The 18,500-nt window shown below is 46.7% G+C and overlaps 1 protein-coding gene across 1 annotated transcript; it reads right to left on the bottom strand.

Annotated features, from left to right (window-relative positions):
* Positions 1 to 259: 259 nt before the first annotated feature.
* mylipa (myosin regulatory light chain interacting protein a) lies at positions 260 to 15,095 on the bottom strand. The gene is made up of 7 exons (XM_027019734.3): positions 14,781 to 15,095; positions 13,581 to 13,771; positions 6,399 to 6,584; positions 4,075 to 4,272; positions 3,668 to 3,832; positions 2,191 to 2,602; positions 260 to 1,521 (listed from the first exon to the last, which is right to left on the bottom strand). Exons 1-7 carry the CDS (start codon positions 14,910 to 14,912, stop codon positions 1,345 to 1,347), a joined length of 1,461 nt encoding a protein of 486 aa, XP_026875535.2. The 5' UTR covers positions 14,913 to 15,095; the 3' UTR covers positions 260 to 1,344.
* Positions 15,096 to 18,500: the final 3,405 nt, after the last annotated feature.

The raw sequence follows: 18,500 nt of genomic DNA on the forward strand, positions 1-18,500 counted from the left end.
AGCTCTGCCCACTCAGTTTAGATCATCTGGAACAGGGTTTGTCTGGATAGATAATTCCACCACTCCTTCAAACAGGGCACACTAACCCTGCTGCTCTCTGATATAGTGAATTATCAGAACATCTGTGTACGTGTTGGGCATTACATTCACTCCATTAACTCTGACGTCCATGGCAATCACATGTCAGGATGCTTGTGTATTTATGCTTTGCTTCATCAGAAACAAAAGAGAGAGAACAGATCTAGACAAGGAGGCTGCATTATGTTTAAAATTCACAATTTTATTAAATACCTCTGGTTCAAAGAAATATAAAAGTTCAGCAATATACTACATGTACAGGGCATAGTTTTTGCTTCAAACCAATAGAAACAAAATCTACTTCTACAAAGTGGAAAAAATATCCCTTGCAGTGACTGTGCCATATTGTCCACTATAAAGAAAATAATTCCTCTTCTTCTTGAAAGATGAGTCTGTGCAAAGAAAGATGTATACCGAAACACCACATTACTGCTACATTAAGGCAAAGCCCTGTGGGAAATACACTTTGGAAACTTCTCAGTAAAGTGACAGTGTAGAAATTCTATTTTTTCCCCCCTCATTTTTCATACTCTCTCCTCCCACAAACTCAAAAGCATTTTAAAAACAGGCAGAGCCGACAGACCAGCAAGCATCCTTTGCATATAAAAATGTAAGAGACTCCTGCTGGTCAACCATTGGGAAGTTACGGTGGGTAGTCTCTCTCTCTGCTGCTGGTCTCTGATTGGCAGCCCTCCGCTCTTGCTCGGTCAGTGACTGGGGTGTGGGCTGAGCTTCAGCCGAGCTGAATGTGAACGGGGAAGAAAGCTGGGCTCTTGCAGCCTCCATCCCATAACCTACAGCTCCTCCACGACATCGCGGACACCAGAGAGAGCTTGACAGACGCCAAGAACCACACTCAACACTGCAGACTTGGCAAGAGTGGGAATACCAGAGTAAAAGCCAAAGCTAAAAATGCCATTAAATAAAAAAAAAAAAAAAAAAAGGGGGGGGTGGAGAGAAACATTCAATATGTCCTAAAATCTACAAGCAAAACTAAAACTGAAAGCTGTGAATTGGATACATTTGGGTTTGTGCTAGAATATGAATCAGGAGGATGACAATTTAATAATAAAAACAACAACAAACACAGCTGTTCATCAGATCAACTGATAAATTAACTGAAATATGAAATGTACGAACATAAAAGCTTGCAGGACTCTTCATTGGTGTAGTAAGAACAGAATTCTGTCGCCGGTGACGAAAGTCAGGCACCGAGCGGTAATAAATAAAAAAAAAAAAAGCTTGAAGGAGGAGCATGGCGCTGCTTTAGGTCTGGCAGACCTTCTCACTGCTGGGATAATGGTGGCTACTGCAGGGGGGCAGGGCTACAGTGCGGTGAATGGGCTCAGGACTCCTGTGTCCCGTGAGGGTCAGCAGACTGGTGCAGGTGGGCAGGTAGATGTGCTGGACGTGCTCCACATCGGACCGACACACAGGACATGACTGTGGAGGGAAGGTCACACGCATACAGTCAGCACTTTACGCAACTGGTGACACTTCAAGCCAGACACACACAGGCAGCCACTCATTTACCTCCAATAAAACATCACTTGACTCTTGTACAGATTACATGGAGTAGACAAGAATGCACAGTGCAGATTAGATTACATAGGTTAAGTCGGGCTTAGGTAACGTCTGCCGTTTTGAGGAGAGAAACGGCAACCTCACAAAACTCCTGTGGCTGTCCGACAACGCTTGATGCACTAATAGGGGCAGATCAACAGGCACACCGAGGGACATGCCGTGCTTGCACACTTTCAGCACGGAGAAACGAGACATGCGTGATGTCATGCCGGAAATAGCCGAGCTGCTCTGGGCTCCATCCACCCTTGTTCCAACAGGCTGGGAGACGACCGCTCCTCGTTAAGGAGGGAATTATGCGAGGCCAGGAGCGAGATTAGTCCCCTGCCTCAGCACCAAATCAGCCCCACTTGTGTGGCGAGCACGTGTCAGATTACGGGGGACGGATGTGCAGCGAGAATGACAGCTCCACGTCTCCCCCCCCCGCGCCTCCTCCCCCCGTAGGATGAGCTGCTGTCGCTTGCTTCAATTAGAGTCTGGATTCCAAACCATGGCCTTTTGTCTGTCGGGCGTGTGCGCGTGGCGTCTCACCTGCAGCTGTGCGGCGCAGCTCTGACAGCAGACGGCATGGCCGCAGGGACAGAAAGCGGCATCAATCTCTGCCTCGCAGCACAGCACACACAGCAGCGCCTCCCGCAGCTTACGGAGCCTCTCCTCCAGCACACAGCTTTGCTGGCAGCCGCCGCACTCCGGCGCCTCCTGCTGGCCGTGCGAGGGCGAGCGAGAGGAGGGCGTGCGCACACCCAACCGGGACATGAGGTCGACGATGCCGGCGTTGTAGAGCGCCCGTCGAGCGTGGTCGTACACTTCCTTGGATGTGCGGCGGATGTCAAAGACGTACTTCTTCCCTAGGTCGATGTTCTCGTTGAGGAAGAGCGAGGCCAGGTGGCCCTTGAAGTCGCGGCTGTATTGCATCATGACTGCGTTCGTCACTGTGTCACACCTGAGAGGAAGAAACACTTAGGTCAACGTCTTTGCCAGCTGAGGTTCATCTCCTAAACCTTCTCACAGTTACTAGCTGGCTGCACAAGCTGTATATGAACCAGGTGCAAAGCATTACCAAACCAGGGATTCATTATTAAAAGGATTCCTCCAAACACATGTGAACTGACTCAGCCAATCCATCATCCGTTAAAAATGAATGAGTGTGATGGTAAAGATGAGCATGGAGGAGGAGCTGAATAAACACTTGTGTGCAGAGAGCACTCCAACTGATGTACAAAGTCTCAGTTGACTGAGGCAGCAAGGCGGAGACTGCCAACACCCGCCCACATGATGGGGCAGGGCCTAGAAGACTCAGATTTGTTCTAGCTGACACAGCAGGACGAGGTTCAGTAAGTGCGCACCACCATACCGAATCACTCACGTGGCCAGCAAAGTTTACTCCGGATCAAAAGTCTATTCCTAAATTCTGAATTCGGTCATATTTGTTTCTCGTGTCATTTTTGGTGGAAAAAAAAAAAAAAAAAAAAAAAAAAAAAATCAATAAATATCAATATCAGCAACCAGGACCAGAAAACTGCACAACAGAAGAAAGCAGCAGCAGCTACCCTTGCAGTAGAGAGGAGCATGGCATCACCATGCACATAACCTCCACCTCCTGCTCCCACAATGGAACGATCCAAACTGCTGACCTGCTTAACTCACCCAGAGAAAGTTCATGTTATAATGAGAGAAGGGGGGGGGGGGGGGGATAACAATGGAAATGTTAGGAAAGCAAATCTCTTTCACCTGGAACAATGGACCCGCTACATGCATTAATCTTTGCCAAGAAGCAGTTTAAGACAGCATTTCGCCATTTCCGTTAATGCCAATCTGACTAGCTCCTTGCTTGGTGATTCTGAAATGAGTGCATGTTTCAGACAATGAGCGTTTCCAGCCATGTAATGGTCACTCGGGCTGTGATGGATAATAGCAGCTGGCTTGTCCAAGTCTGATAAGTGTTCAAGTTCTAAAAATTCCCATTAAAAACAATGTGTGTGTGGGCAGAGCCGAACATGAGACTGACCTGTAGAAGGCATGCGTCTCCGTGATGGCCCGGTACAGGCCACTCGCTGCCCTGTTGCTGATCAGTTTAAACAGCAGGACCACGCTGTCTCCCATTTCCTTGGTGACCGTCAAGTACACACTCTTCCCTGACTGAGTGGCTATTTGTATTATGGGATAGGATATCCTGCCAGAACACAACCAACATTAGGGAACCCTGCCCGGTGGAACCCTTCCTGTATGCTTAAAAAATAAAAATATTCAAAAATCATGAATAAAAATAAATGGACCGCCATTAATTTACATTGTCACTGTGGAATTTATGATTTCATGGTTTGTTCTGTATTTGTGTAATCACAGGTTTTACAGCCCATTTTGTTTATTCCTTCACCTCTAGGGTGCCTTGCATAGAACTGAAGGGTGATGTACCTGTTGACCAGGCTGAAGTCGTCCTTGCACACGGCGATGCCCTCTGGGCCAACCCCCACGGCCAGCCTCTGGCCCTCGGCATCCTGCACCCTGTGCCACTCCACCCCGTAGTGTTCCAGTGAGGAGATCAGCTGCAGGGCCTGGTACTCCACTGAAGGCTGGCTCAAGCCCTCCAGAGCCTTGTGCTTGGCTATGATGCTGCCAACACAATAGGGGAGTTTGCTGAATTTATACCGCACAGTAAATTTATTTTATATATATATATATATATATATATATATATATATATATATATATATATATATATATATATATATATATATAGATATATATATATATATATAGATAGAGAGATAGAGAGATAGAGAGAAGTGACTGTACCAACAAAAATGTCATTAAATAAAAAAAGTATGGCTGCAGACCATGACAAAGAACTTTGTTTTTCAGTCAGGGTTCACTCAGTGTGCCAGAGGCAAAACTCTGACTTTCAACTGGAATTTGGGAATGTAAACCCAGGAGCAGCGCTACAAAAGACAGGAAGACTGTCCAGAGTCTACCACACATGACCCAGCAGAATCACAGAGCCAAAACCCAGGCCCAGAGCCTATGGGCAGACTCCACATGAATGGGTTAATCTCAGTGGAAGCACCAACACCCTGTAGCCTACATAAACTGAATCCAGCTTTTCCAGATTTAAGGCACATTCTTACAGGACATGTTTAGACTACTGCAACTACTGAATTTAATGAGATGGGTTAAAATTGCATTAAAAACCTCAGGAATAATGAACATTGTGAGCACGCCAGCTGTACTTGGACGGCTTTGAACCAACCCATTACTGTTCGGTTACTGGTGTGCTCCTAAATAAGAGGATCCTTTTTCCAACCTTGTTATAAGAGTTAGAGTGCAGTCATTATGTGGATCTCTCTTCTGTTTCCAGTAAGCTACTTGGGGCTCTATTTGACTTGTGACTGCATCTCTCAGCCACCAGAATAATCAACCAGGATTTCATTTGATTATGTTATCTACTCTAAATCTTTTTAACTGCCCAACCAAAACGGGACAAACAAACAAATGTAGTGCAGTGTAACTAGCCCACAGGATGTCCCGGATCTTTGTTTGCATGTAAACACTGTGGGTTATGTATGTGCCCAAGACCGAGAGAAGAGGTTGTGTAGGCAAACACTGCTGCGCTTGGATGGCCATGGTCTTCTGACCTAACAAACACATTGCTGCTTTCACCTCGCTCCAGTCGCTACTGTGTAAACAGACGATTCACCCACTAAACCAAGCCGATAAGTAGGGGTTCCGACACACACACACGTTAAATTATATAAACATTATAGGTACTGGTTGATTTCCACCTTATCCATTCCTGAAAGTGGGACAAAATGAGAAGCTCACAGCAAAAAAATAGATTAAAAAAAAGAAAAAAAAAGAAAAAGAAAAAAAAAAGCACAGTAATATTTGAAAGGCTCATTTGCATATCGGAGCCTTCTGTGACATCAGTATCACAAAGGTCAATACTACGACACTGATTAGAAAAAGACTGCAGAGAGCCAGCCTGATCTCTCACACTACCGTGCCTGTTTAATAGTAAGGCATTTATTTTTTATTTTAAAATGAATCCATGCTCTTAACAACTGGCCTCAAACACAATGGTCTTATGTTTGGTCCTTTGTTAATACCAAAGGGGTTTTCCAAGTGGAAGTAAGTGTGCTGCTTGCTGGTTACCCATTGGAAAGGGTCAGACCCAGCATGCATTTGTAAAGGTTCTGTGCTCCTCCAGGTAGAGAAGAGGAAGTTGTCCTTCCCCCCCAAGACCATCAGAAACATTGTTAACTAGCATACTTCCCCTCTCTGGTTCTCTTCTGAATTGGTACTGTGCACAGGCTGTTTCAGCACTTGCTGTGTATGTCTGGCAGTTGCTGTTTGTTGCGGCAGTTGCATGCACATTTGCCTGTGCTAAAGCCAAACAGAGGCCAGGAATGTTCTCATGTCAGAGGCTGTTGGAACGCATGTTAAAAAAACAGCTGATGTGGTGTTCATTACTTGAACAGCTGCAGAGACAGGAGACTCAGATTGGGAACCTTTTCCATACAGATGCCCAAGGAGTCAGAGCACTGGCTTGTAGTCTACATCTTCTAGAGAATTGCCATTACACAAGAAATTATTCAATTGCACACTTGAATTGTTCGTCCATCATTTATTTATTTTCACCCGTAATACAATCCAAAAAAAAAAAAGAAAAAAAAAAAAAGAAGAAAGATGTGAAGCTCAAACCAAAGTGAACTGAAGCACTGCAAGTGGCATGCTGTGTGTACCTGCTAACTGTGGCTTGGTCTGGCTCTCTGCCACACAGCTCCGTGTACCAGTACTTGGCCGTGTTCTGGTTGTAGTCACCAAACTCGGCCTGTGCCAGCAGAGCGCTGAGCTCCTGGGCCTGCTCGGAGCCCATTCGCAGGTGCCCACGGTGAAGGTCCTCCTTAACGTGCATGAAGAAAAGGTGCCTAGAAAGACAGAGATGGAGAGACCCATCAACAGCAGCAGGAGGCAGATGGTGGACGGTGCCGTCTCTGCAGAACCTGAAGCCGTTACACAGCGAGACGAGGTTGGCTACATAGCCTGTGAACAGGGGAAGGGCAACAGTTACACAGACGCATGCACACAGAGCAGGCAGAGCAGTAGCAAAGGGTAAACCCACAGGAAGCACCATATTTAAGCTGTCTGCATGGTTAGTTTCTCTTTTCATAGGTCTGTACAGTTTCAGAGCCCTGGCTGCTGCTTCCTCTCTTTTGCACACGCTCACACACACCCTTTTAGCTCCCATCAGCTGGCAGGGTCACTGCTGAAGCCCGACAATGCTATCCTGTCTCTAGCTCAAGACCCCACAAGAGTGCTCCAGAGTGATAAGCTTGCAGTCTGCGTCATCTCAAGACACACGCACGGTTTTCAAAACCTCTATATGGAGCCAGCGTTACTGACGGCTTGCTGAACGGATCGCTGTCTGCAGCTGCTGTGCGGCAGGCTCGGGTGCTGGATTAGATGCAGGGTGGGCGGGGTCTACTAAGAAAACCTAGCAACGCTGGCCCCTAAAAAGCCCAGGCTCCGCCCCCCCCACCCCCCAGCACTGCCTTCTACAATTTAATATTCAGGCCGTTTCCTTTCCGACGGCAGAGACAGAATGCTGCCAGTGGAGAGGCCCATTTTCATTCCTTTGGGAGGACATCTGGAGCAAGAGTACTTTCACATATTTTTCTGGCTGGGTGATTTCAAGAGTCAAATGGCCACCACTCCATACTAATGGGGCAAAGCTCATGGCGAACAAGTTACAGAAGTAGTGGTCTGAAACACTGAAGTACTCCAGCAGCAGAACTCCCTCCCTATTCTCCCTTTCTCTCGCTCCTGGTTACTCCATCATTCTTGGGGATTGGTAAGATGAGGCAGTACCTCAAACCTTCACCTGAACTCACATAAGAAAGCATGAGCAGGCCTGACTCGGCTCCTACACAAATGTAAAAAAGGCCTCTTCTGATTAGAACACCATGTACTGACCACACCCCCTGATCTGAAGTCATGTGACTGAGCTGCACCGCTTCCCGTCAGCGGGAGCCTTTCATCCTTGCCATCACTGAACAACAGAGGATCATGGGAGTATAAAGTACAGCTGACGGAAGGGATCTCCTCGCTCTGATGTTTACCCGGGCCGACAGAAGTGAGTTGAAGAAAAACAATAACGGACGAGGCAAGAGAAGGGGTGGGTGGGGGGGGGGTTGAGGGTCCACAACAAACATGTCTGGGATGCGTACTACACACGTGGGCCCTGGAACAACAAAGCAGGCAAGACAAAGCTTTCCTCCCTCTGTCTGGAGGAACAACCCTCCCTGCCGTGACATGGAAGAGCAGCGCTCATGTGATCTGCTACCTGGAAGGCAAAACAAAGGTATCAGAGGGAGCAGAGGACAGCGGGAGGGAGCGAGAGGTTACTGTCGGTCGCGGACATGGAACAAGCAGTGCTGGTTCAGTCTTGTATCTTATCACGCTAATCTCAGCAATGCATGCATGTGCTCCGATGCAGGCTACCACACTTTCCCACACTTCAACGCATCGTAAAATATTAAACAGCTCTCACTGTGTGTGCGTGCCATTTTTCCTCCCCTCCTACACAACATCTACGGTCAAATGCCCTGAAATGTGACCGATGGAAGACAGACAGGCAACCCACCTGAGGTTGGGCTGTGGCCACACACACACACACACACACACACACACACACACACACACACACACACACACACGATGCAGCTTGGGGGATGGCACCTCTGCAAAATCACTTTTGTAAGTCACTCTGGATAAGAGCGTCTGCTACATGCCGTAAATGTAAACGTAAAAGGCAAATGCACGGTGAGCTTGAGCACCATACAGGTGCCAGAGCAGCATGCACCTACACCCTTGCAGCTCCGCCGCCCGAGAGGCAGAGTCCGCCCGCTTGTAAGCTGCAGGTACCCCTCGCCTCTCTGACAGCTCCATCTTAAATCTCACCAGCCCATTACTGGATGAACTTAATTAAAAAGACCCAAGGCCTTTATTCAATAAGCAATGGGTCTCTGCCTGTTGTAGATGACATGAGAACTGGTGTGGCGTAGGATTGGGTGAGGGGTCAAGTTCAAGCAGCCTCTGATGTACCCTCACCCATTTCTGCAGAACCATGTCAGATGTCCTGGGAAATAACCCACTGTGGTGTCAGAATTAACTCAGCTTTTGTCTGATCACACATGCATCAGAGACTATGTTAACGTACTTCCAAAATCACTCACAGCTGGGGTGGTTGAGATGCAGATAGAGAGGAAATAAAAGCTGACAATTTCTTCTGCTCTTTCTAGGCGGTCACAGCCTAGAAAACTTCCTTAATTTATAAATGAACATGCACTGCACAAAATTAGGCCAAAACTACCAGCCTGATAAGTGCCGTGAGCAAAACCACACACGGGACGGCCTTTATCCATCTTTAGCATAGTTTCCTTATCTTCTCATTTACAGCTATTGTACCAGACAGACCAAATGTCAGGGCCTCCACCACAGAACAAAAGATTCTCTCAAATCAAACAAAAACGCTTCTGCCTAGAGACGGCGACCTGTCAGCCAATCAGGAGAGACTTGGCCATACCTCACAGCCTGCACTCAAAACAATGTGGTTTCAGACTTCAGAGTCAAACTGCAGGGCACTGTGCCACAGGGCTGAGGTTACTCTCAGTCAACGAACTACAGTAAACCCTACAGCCACTCCCACACATCACGCGCACACGTGCAGCACTTTGTTGCATGACGCCAACTTCGACACAGTCACATAAAAGGACGAAAATAATTAGAACAATTAAATATCCGACGTAGCAAAAGTGAAAACATTTTTGCTGTGAACGAGAATTTCAACATAAGTCTTTTGTAGACAAACTGCCTCTGGTTAGGGGTGTGTTCTACAGCGGTTTGCAAATCGTAATTAAAACCTACCCAAGAACTAGTTTTAGATGAAAAGAGTCAGCCCACACCAGTGCAGCGTTGCCAACATCCCTGACTTTATTCCTGGGGGCGAGAGTTTTTAGTTTAAAATGAGAATGTGATGGAGGTTACTAAAGGTCAATCACAGAGGAGGCTAAAGCAGTGGCACAGTAATAAGAATCTTATCACCACCCTGCAAATAGCACAGAACCCCATCTCAGATGAGACCATCAGATAAATGGGTAACTCAATATGGCGCAATGGAAACATACAAAAAAACCCCAAACATAATCAGTTCCGATATTAATGCGCAACCCAGTTCTTACACCTCTGTGCCTGGTTCATTCTGTTTTTGCACTTCCTGAGGAGAAGCAATAGGCCAAGACAGGTCTCAGCACTGCAAGAAGGCCGAGGGCCTGCGTGGCTCCACTCAACACTTGTCCCTGGGCTGCCAGTGTCAAACAGGCTCTAAACAGGGAGAGGGTGGGAGGGGTGGTTTGCATTAGCCAGCTAACACTGCCATTTAGAGAACTCGATGCAAGTGTGCACTTGTACTTTGCATTCTTCGAACAGAAGATGTGGGTTCTTTGCATATGTATGCGTGTGTGTTTAACCCCAAACAAATGTTTTGAACATTTGAGCTTAGAATGTTTAACTCGGAAGCTCTGTTTGTGAAGAGCACTATACCCATTAACCAATTCAACTGGCGCACATCCACCCAAAACGGACCCACTCCGTTGCCGAAGTGTTTGTCTTTCCATAAAGTTAGGTTTTAAGCCCAGGTTTCACTTCTTGGCGCAGGAAGAGGGTTTTAACAAGCTGCCGGAAAACACTCGCCATGAGCGTGAAGAGCACTTTAGACAACACTGGGCCAAAACACAGCCCAGCATATTAGAGCTGTGAGGGACAGTGAGAAGGAAGATCAGCAACCCACCACACTGGAGATCTCGCCCTCTCTCAAACACACATGTTCTCTGAGGTTAGGGATGGGAGTGTGCGTGTGTGTGGACCAACTCTGGGCTATTGGGGTCACTGAGGTCAGGACATGAGAGGACTCTGATCCTTTTCTGCACAGTGGTTTAACCTCTCATAAATGGCCATGGCGGTCAACCAAGCCACCAAAAAAACCCACACCTACAATTTTAATAAACGCTGTGACAGGATTCACCTAATGGACTACAGGAGGTAATATTTTACACAGCCTGCTGTGAGGCTTATGTAACATCTCTGGCTTTTTGAAGCCCCCTGCGCAGACTAGCACATCTTGCATAACAGGGCAAGAGAAGGATGGAGAGAAAGAATAAAAAAGGGGTTAGGGGGTTGGTTGGTGAGGGAGGCAAAGGGAAAGAGGGAGTGCATACCTCCTCAAAATTGCATCGTTATTTGTTTTCATACTCATCACTGCTTGTGATGAGTATGGTCATTAACTCATAACTGCCATTAGTTCAGCTTTGGAGACAGTTCTTGGGGCAGTTACACCAACACGCACAGAAAAACAAAACACAAAACAACCCACCACAACAACAACAACCCCCCCAAAAAACAACTTAAGACTACATTTGCTCACCCATTGCAATGACATGACTGAAGAACCTTCTGGGAGAGACAGGTCTCTCAGTGGCAATGCCTGCTTCTAAAATGCAGACTACATTTAATACTTAAGCGTCACTGACACACAGTCTCTGCCAAGCCCATTGCAGGTGGGGTGAAAGTGAACAGACCTGTGGACATTCTCGGGGCTGCATGCACAGCTGACGTCCCCATGCTCTTCAGACTGGCTCTGGAGTAGGCCAGCAGCACACAGAGCACCAACACAGCACATGAGAACCTCCAACCGCACACAAAGTTCATCAACTTAACAAGTTCTTAGTTTATGAGTGCGATGTAGCTTTAGGGCATGTGCATGTGTGTTGGTGGTGGTAGTGTGTGTGCGCGCGTGTGTGTGTGTGTAATGCACCCAAACTTGTGAAGATAACATAGGTCAAAGGTGACGGCACAAAGGAATAGAATGCGAGCTTGTTTTTAGCACAGACTCCATGAACACACTCACACGTGCCTGCATATATATGTGTGTGTGTGCGCACGCACGCACATGCACACCATGACCCTGCCAGAGGGCGAACAAAGAAGATTTTCATTGGCCTACAGTGCATCTGTAGTGAGTCAGAAATTCCAGTCTGAAAACAGAGGCAGCCATCTGCGTTGGCTTCCTCTCTGCAGATTGCCAGCACCCACACTCCTGCTTGCCACACCACACAAAGCGGCAAGTTGGTGAGTTGGCATTGCCCACCCCCAGTGACTCCATCTTAGTCACCCGACACGCACGCTGATGGCCAGGCTGAACGCAAACAAGTCACCTGCACTTGTTCTGCTCCCAAGCGTTCCTGCTCCCAAACTTCAGCGGATTTGTTGGTGTATTTGAGGCCCTCTCCCCTCACCACATCTGCCCCCATACCACCTGAACATGTGGGCTCCATCCGGAGTCGCAGCCGTCCTGGTTTAAACGGTACCATGTCTGACAAGTCTGAGAGCCCCCTCCGAGAAACATGCACTACACGTGTCTCTTGTACTCTTAATTACACTCCACAGCCTCAGGTATTAATAATCAGTTGAGTGGCCATCTGTTTACAACCCCTGCTGATTTCCAGGGGTCATGGAAAGACCAGTCAGTCATCCACACTGCTTGGAGGACAAGCAGTCCAGCAAGCCTTTTTGTCTTAAAAAAAATGACAGTGAACACACACACACTCCATTAACCAAGAGTGAAAGTCAAGTCAGGCTGAGGACGACGTATGACACTTCTGGAGTGCACAGAACACCAAGCACCAAACCCACCTCCCGAGCCCAGCAACACAGAACAGCAGCTTCAGTGTGGAGACTGAGGAGTTCGAGTTGAACACAGAAGCGTAGCAAGGCCCCTGCAGAAGTGCTCCGGGCCTGTTGCCTCTGGGAAGCCCTATTTATAGCATCAAAGCTAGCCCAAGCAAGAGGGAGAGGTCTCGTCCAGACGCGCTTCCAGCCCCCCTCACAGCTGGACACTCCAGGCACAAAAGAGTCCGTTATGTGAGGCACGTCAGAACGCTTCCCCCAAATGATCCGCAGCCTCCTGCTGAAACAGGCTGTCAGTTTCCAACGGGGGAAATGAAACGGAACCGCGGGGCCGGTCATTCCGAAATATTCCCACGTGCTGAAGCTCAGTTTCACCAGAGCTTGCCAGCCATTTCTCAGATATTATCAATGGATCACACCGGCATCCCCCAATACCTGCACGTGGTACACAGGAAATTAAAGTCAAAATTCACAGCTGCTAGGGAGAAGGGGGGGGAAAAAAAAAAAAAAAAAAAAAAAAGGGCAAGGATGGGGGAGGGGAGTCAAGGAGGAGGTGGCCAGGCTGTCCCCACCCCCCTCCTTGGGATGAGAAGCTTTCAGCGGGGATCACATTTCCAACTGCCACTAGGGCTTGCAGCACAATGACCTAGAGTTACCCTGAGGAAGCAAGGTTACTACAGGGCATTCCACTCGGTCAGAAAGGAGAGCTGGGGGTTGGTGGAAGGGGAAAAAAAACAAAACAAAACAAAAACAAACACCTCATAGGGTGAGCACCATGGCAAGTTGTTGTATCTCTGATATTTAACATTTAGGACAAGAGATTTAAGCTTTTAACCTGGAACAAACCAGTTACAAAAGAGCAAGGCAGGCCAACGCTGGGGGATTCACATTGGCTAGTCAGAGCAGCCAGAAAGGTGCGTTCTGTCTCGAACACACTCTCTCACACTCAGTTTCTATTTCACAGCCCGTGTGTGCTTTCCCCATCTCACACCAACAATGGTTGTACTTCCTGCCTCTCACACTACAGTAACGACGTGTGCCCAAATGTTCACAGAGTTGCACGCACACGCTCTCTTTTTCTGACTCTCACACACACACACACACACACACACACACACACACACACACACACACACACACACACACACACACACACACACACACACACACGCGCGCGCTACCTGGTCTGTTCCTGCAGTATCAAATGGGGTTCCACGAAGAATTTGACCCTTAGCCGGAGTCGGCAGGGAGTCAGACTGTCCATCTGCTGGGAGATTCTGTTTCTCAGGTTCAGCCACAGGTTCTCTCCTTTACTACCAGTGAACTGCAGGCCAAAGTAGTCTTCCTCTATGATGCCCAGTTTCATACACACCTGGAAGGGGGGGGGGGGGGGGGGGAACACATACAGTGAGCACAAGAACAGGAGCACAGCAGGTCCAAGACCAGGGAAGGACTAACGAAGTCTACAACTCCAGTCAGCTTGTCATGCAGTGTATGCTGACCAGGTGTGAAATGGACATGTGGTAACTTAAGGAGTGATACTACTTTCCCCTCTTAAATAAAAACCACTCCAAGAAAGAAGAACTATTATATAACTGCTCTTAGAGGGGAATGTCCCGTTTGAAATAGAAAAACAAAGTTTATGAAAGCAGTATTGCTTGTAGAAAACGCTTTATGCGAGAACCTAAAGACTAAAAGTTACCGCTGCCGATTGGCCCAAGTTAACAAGGATGGGACGAAACGAATTAACTCGATTCGATCGGTCAGTGATGCACGTTTGCAGCGTAATTATATAACACAGATCTGACTGCTCGGCGCTGTCCAGTGAAAGATCCGCTCCAGACCACTCTGCATTTAGTCCAACAATGTGGTCAGACTCAGCAACCCAATTCAGCACGCAGCCAACTGATGAGGGACATATGTACTAAAGTAACCTTGTGACCATGCTAAAAGATTTCTCGGGTCCTGTCAGCAAGAGAAACAAAGCTCTACCAGCGCGCATCAGTCCATCCACGTATAACACCCAGATTGTCAAACATAAAACGTGCCAAACTGTCTTCGTGAAATGCGTTTTCTTTACGTTCATCTTTGCAAAAAAAATCGTGAATCATGTGTCGCTCAACTTCGATAACCTTGTTTTCAGTTTCTTTTTGTCCTTGTCTTCCAAACTATGAAAACGATTACACTAGTTAACTCATCCACGAGCTTTTATTGGAAAATTAGCATCCTTCCAAAACCTGTTACTAAAAAACCGGAACGATTACGATGAACAACAGCCTAAAAGGTTTGCTTATGTCAGGCTGACAGCGACTCACATCAATCATAACATTACCAAAAGCTTTGAAGGTTTTTTTTTTCTTCTTTTTTTCTTAATAACTTACCTTATTCAGACAATCTTCCCCATTCGCCTTCGCGTCAACTTCCACCTCCATTACCACTGAATCCGGTCGCGTTACATGGCAGAGCATTTTAGAGTATTTTCTTTGGTCTACCGGACCTTCCGTGAAAATCATAAAAGCAAGCTCGCTGGCTGACACTGGCTGTCTACACCCTGCATCCAGCCTCGGCTCACTTTCTTAAAGCCCGCTCACGCTGTGGAGAAAACTGGCTCCCAGCTGTACATCAATTAGTCTGCGTGGAGGAACTTCCCACTTCCAGGTCGACCAATGACACCACGAGCAGCAAGAGTTTGCCAGCGGAAAGTCCTGCTGTAATTATATGCGACAGCATCTCTGCCTCGCTGGCGCCCCAACTGACACTTGTGATATGTGTAAACACGAAACAGTCGACATCGCATAACTGATGTACGTCTTATGCCTAGTAGCTTGAAATGTACTAATGTTAGTAAAGGTATTTCAATTAGACTTTGGTTTGCATGCATATTTGCACAATATGTTGTATGCGACCAGACCAAGACTGTACACCATTTCTCCTCGTCTGAGTGCGCTTTATCACGATTCTCTACAGTGCGTGCAACACTAAGTCAAGGACTGATCTCATGGCAGGGAAAGGCGGCATAAGTGCTGCAGACCGGAGATTACTCCAGTCTTATCAATCGCTTCGGGCTCCTGCTTTGGCAGGGGTGTATGCTGCTGGCATTATGTCAGAAGCCTGACTGACTTTACCGAGACACCGCTTACAGTAACAACAGCAAACAGACCAACTATTCAGATAACCATGCATTCACACAGTTTTCAGTTCTGGAAGTGTTTTTCCTTGGCACAAAAGCAAGTCATTTGCTCAAGTTTCCTTGATGGAGTTTATGTCCACATATCCAGTAACTGGCCTGATGCTGTTGACACACAGAGCCAGGCAGATACAATGCTTCGGAACCTGCTCTCAAACTCCACATCACTTCGGTCACATTCAGCACTCCCATCACCTGCCTTGGAGACCGATACACAAACAGAGGCGCCAGCCATCCACTGATCAGACCCTGTGTGTTCAGACTATTTTCTTCTCATAGCTGTCAGACAACAGGGAAGTGCGAGTGTGTATGTGTGTGTGTGTGTGTGTGTGTATGTGTGCTACTGTACTTTACATAGCTACAAGTAAAGTTACATAGCTACCTGTGCTTATGATTTGATGAAATATTTGTAAAATGTAAAAATGTAATATTTTTACTGATCAAAGGTTACCAGTGTTTTTTGGACATTAAGAATTTTAGATATGACAGAGAACAGCGTTCTGTTTACATAGCGAATATATTACAAATAGCACTTCTAGATCAGCAGGGGGGGAAAAATGTATTCCTATTAAAAATTGATCAGTAGAACAAATGAAAGAATGAATAAATAAATATATGCAGTGGACTAAAATTAATTGTTCTTCTCCTACAGTCTCCATGGCTTCGGGGATTAACTCCAGCCACTCTCTGATTCATTGCCCGCTGTTATTTCAGTGCCAGTCACAATGTAAGTGTTTCATGCAAACTCAGCCAGTGCTCATATCTATACACCAGAGTTTCCATACAGCCCATTCCAAGTTGGTTCAGTGAAAAAAATGTGACCTGTATCATCTGAACTAAAGCTGCTGCTATGTTTTTTTGTTTTTGTTTTTTGTTTTCCTGTGGCTTCCTGTGTGGAGGGACATTGCTGTCATTATATGCCTAGATTGGTCAAATAGGTCATCTGTCTTCAGTCATGTTTCATGGGATCAGCACTTGATGATGTCATTGCAAAATGCAGGGCAGACATACTGGATAATGCAGATTCAGCAACAAAACAAAGTTTATATATGTTCATGATTTGAATTAAACTGTTCAGTGTCTTATGAAGTAAAGCAGGCATGGATTATTATGATGAGGGTGAAGGGTCATCATATCGGGAGCAGAAGAGGGAGATGAATGAGAGGTCAGGCAGGTTGAACGATCAGAGTGTTTTCCCATGTTTAGCTGTCACTGGTGCATGGGGCTGAGTGTTGGCTGTGTCAGTGCATGGTTTCAGTGAGGTCCAGTGATAGAAGACCTCAGAGGCTAGTGTGCAACCCATGTGAACACACACAGCAGTGCACAAAGCACACTTTAATCACACGGAGTTGGCATGTGCTGCCATTAAATCATACTTATTTGTTGAAAGACACACACACACACACACACACACACACACACACACACACACACACACACACACACACACACACACAAACACACACACACACACACACACAATCTCAGAGCACAAAGAACGGCTCCGGATCTTTCTTCTCTCATAAAATAGGTTGTCATTTCCCACACATCTGTAAGAGGCTCAGTGGAATTCTAATGGTTTCCTCTAGCTGGGAACTTTTCCTTTGGCTAATATGACAGATTGCCCCTCTCAATATAAATGCAATTCAATGGCATGTAGGATCCACATTATGTCATACTTTAACTCTTTAGTGTGAAGAGGAATAACAAAATATACAGTACTGGATATTTCTGATGCATTTCAACGCAGGAAAAGAACTGGGTTGCTTATTTTCATGGAATGCTTTGCACATGGAAATCAGAAGCTATAAATCTACAGAATCTCATAATATCCTAATGGTAACACATTACAGCACCGTGATGATGGGTTTTTCTCTTAAATTCAACAACAAATGTCACCAGCATACACAGAGATAAGTGACTATTTGACATCACTACCATAGGCACCGAAAAGAGGAACATTAAAAGAGGAACATTACAACTTTACCCACTTTTCCACAAAGGAGAGATCATCAGCTCAAGACCTAGAACAGTGAAGGTGGAAAGTAGTCAGAACCTGAATCTTGAAGGCTGTGTGGTTCAATACTGATGTTTTATAAATGAATGACTTGTGATTACAAAATCCCAGACTGGATTTGGATTCCAAGTCTGAGGTTGAAGACCAGAGATGTTACTATTAGGACTTACAGAATGGACCAGGTGCTGAAGGATGTAATTATATTGAACGTTTTCTCTATTGCAGCCCCTTCAGCAGTGGCTTGCTCAGGAACCTCATGAGGATGACTAAAGGTTGGAGGCTCATAAATCTCTGTTTAGGAAAAGACCATCCCAGCTGAGTGACCAGAACAGCATGAGGAGAGGAGAGATATCAGCTGGAACCATCACAGCCGAGAAGCCTGAAAGCTCATAAAGCACCCAGCCAGTGAAGGAATCAGAGAGCAACTCCAGACTGCTAGAGGTCCAGTGTTAGGGGTCCAGCAGGAGGGGTCCAGTGCTAGGGGTCCAGTGCTAGGAGTTCAACACAAGGGGTTCAGCACTAGGGGTTAAATGCTAAGGGTTAAATGCTATGGGTCCAATGTTAGGGGTCCAGCACTAGGGGTCCAATGCTAGAGGTTCAGCGCTAGGGGTCCAGTATTAGGAGTCCAGCACTAAGGTTTCAATGCTAAGGGTTCAATGCTAGGAGTCCAGCGCTAGAGGTCCAGCATTAGGGGTCCAGCACTGGGAGTCCAGTGCAAGGGGTCTCAAATGCTAGCCTGTCTGCTTTTGCCTGAGGAGACAAAGGACATGTGGAACAGGGTGGACAAACAGTTCTCAGTCTGAGGCACAAACGTTCTGAAGGAACTGGATGAAGGATGGTTCCACAACCTATTTCCTGCCAAGTGAGGCGAGGTAGCCAGTCACAGATGGTCCTGGA

The sequence above is a fragment of the Electrophorus electricus genome, chromosome 2 (genome assembly GCF_041902795.1).
Source record: "Electrophorus electricus isolate QZ-2024a chromosome 2, ASM4190279v1, whole genome shotgun sequence".
Lineage (NCBI taxonomy): Eukaryota > Metazoa > Chordata > Actinopteri > Gymnotiformes > Gymnotidae > Electrophorus > Electrophorus electricus.

Bases quoted from the DNA above. Each gene is read 5' to 3' on its own strand.
- mylipa (XM_027019734.3), bottom strand. From the start codon at position 14,912: ATGATTTTCACGGAAGGTCCGGTAGACCAAAGAAAATACTCTAAAATG. The intron at 4,273-6,398 runs GTACACACAGCA...TTGTGTTGGCAG, and splicing joins GACCAAGCCACAGTTAGCAG to CATCATAGCCAAGCACAAGG. The intron at 2,603-3,667 runs GTCAGTCTCATG...TCTTCCTCTCAG, and splicing joins GAGACGCATGCCTTCTACAG to GTGTGACACAGTGACGAACG.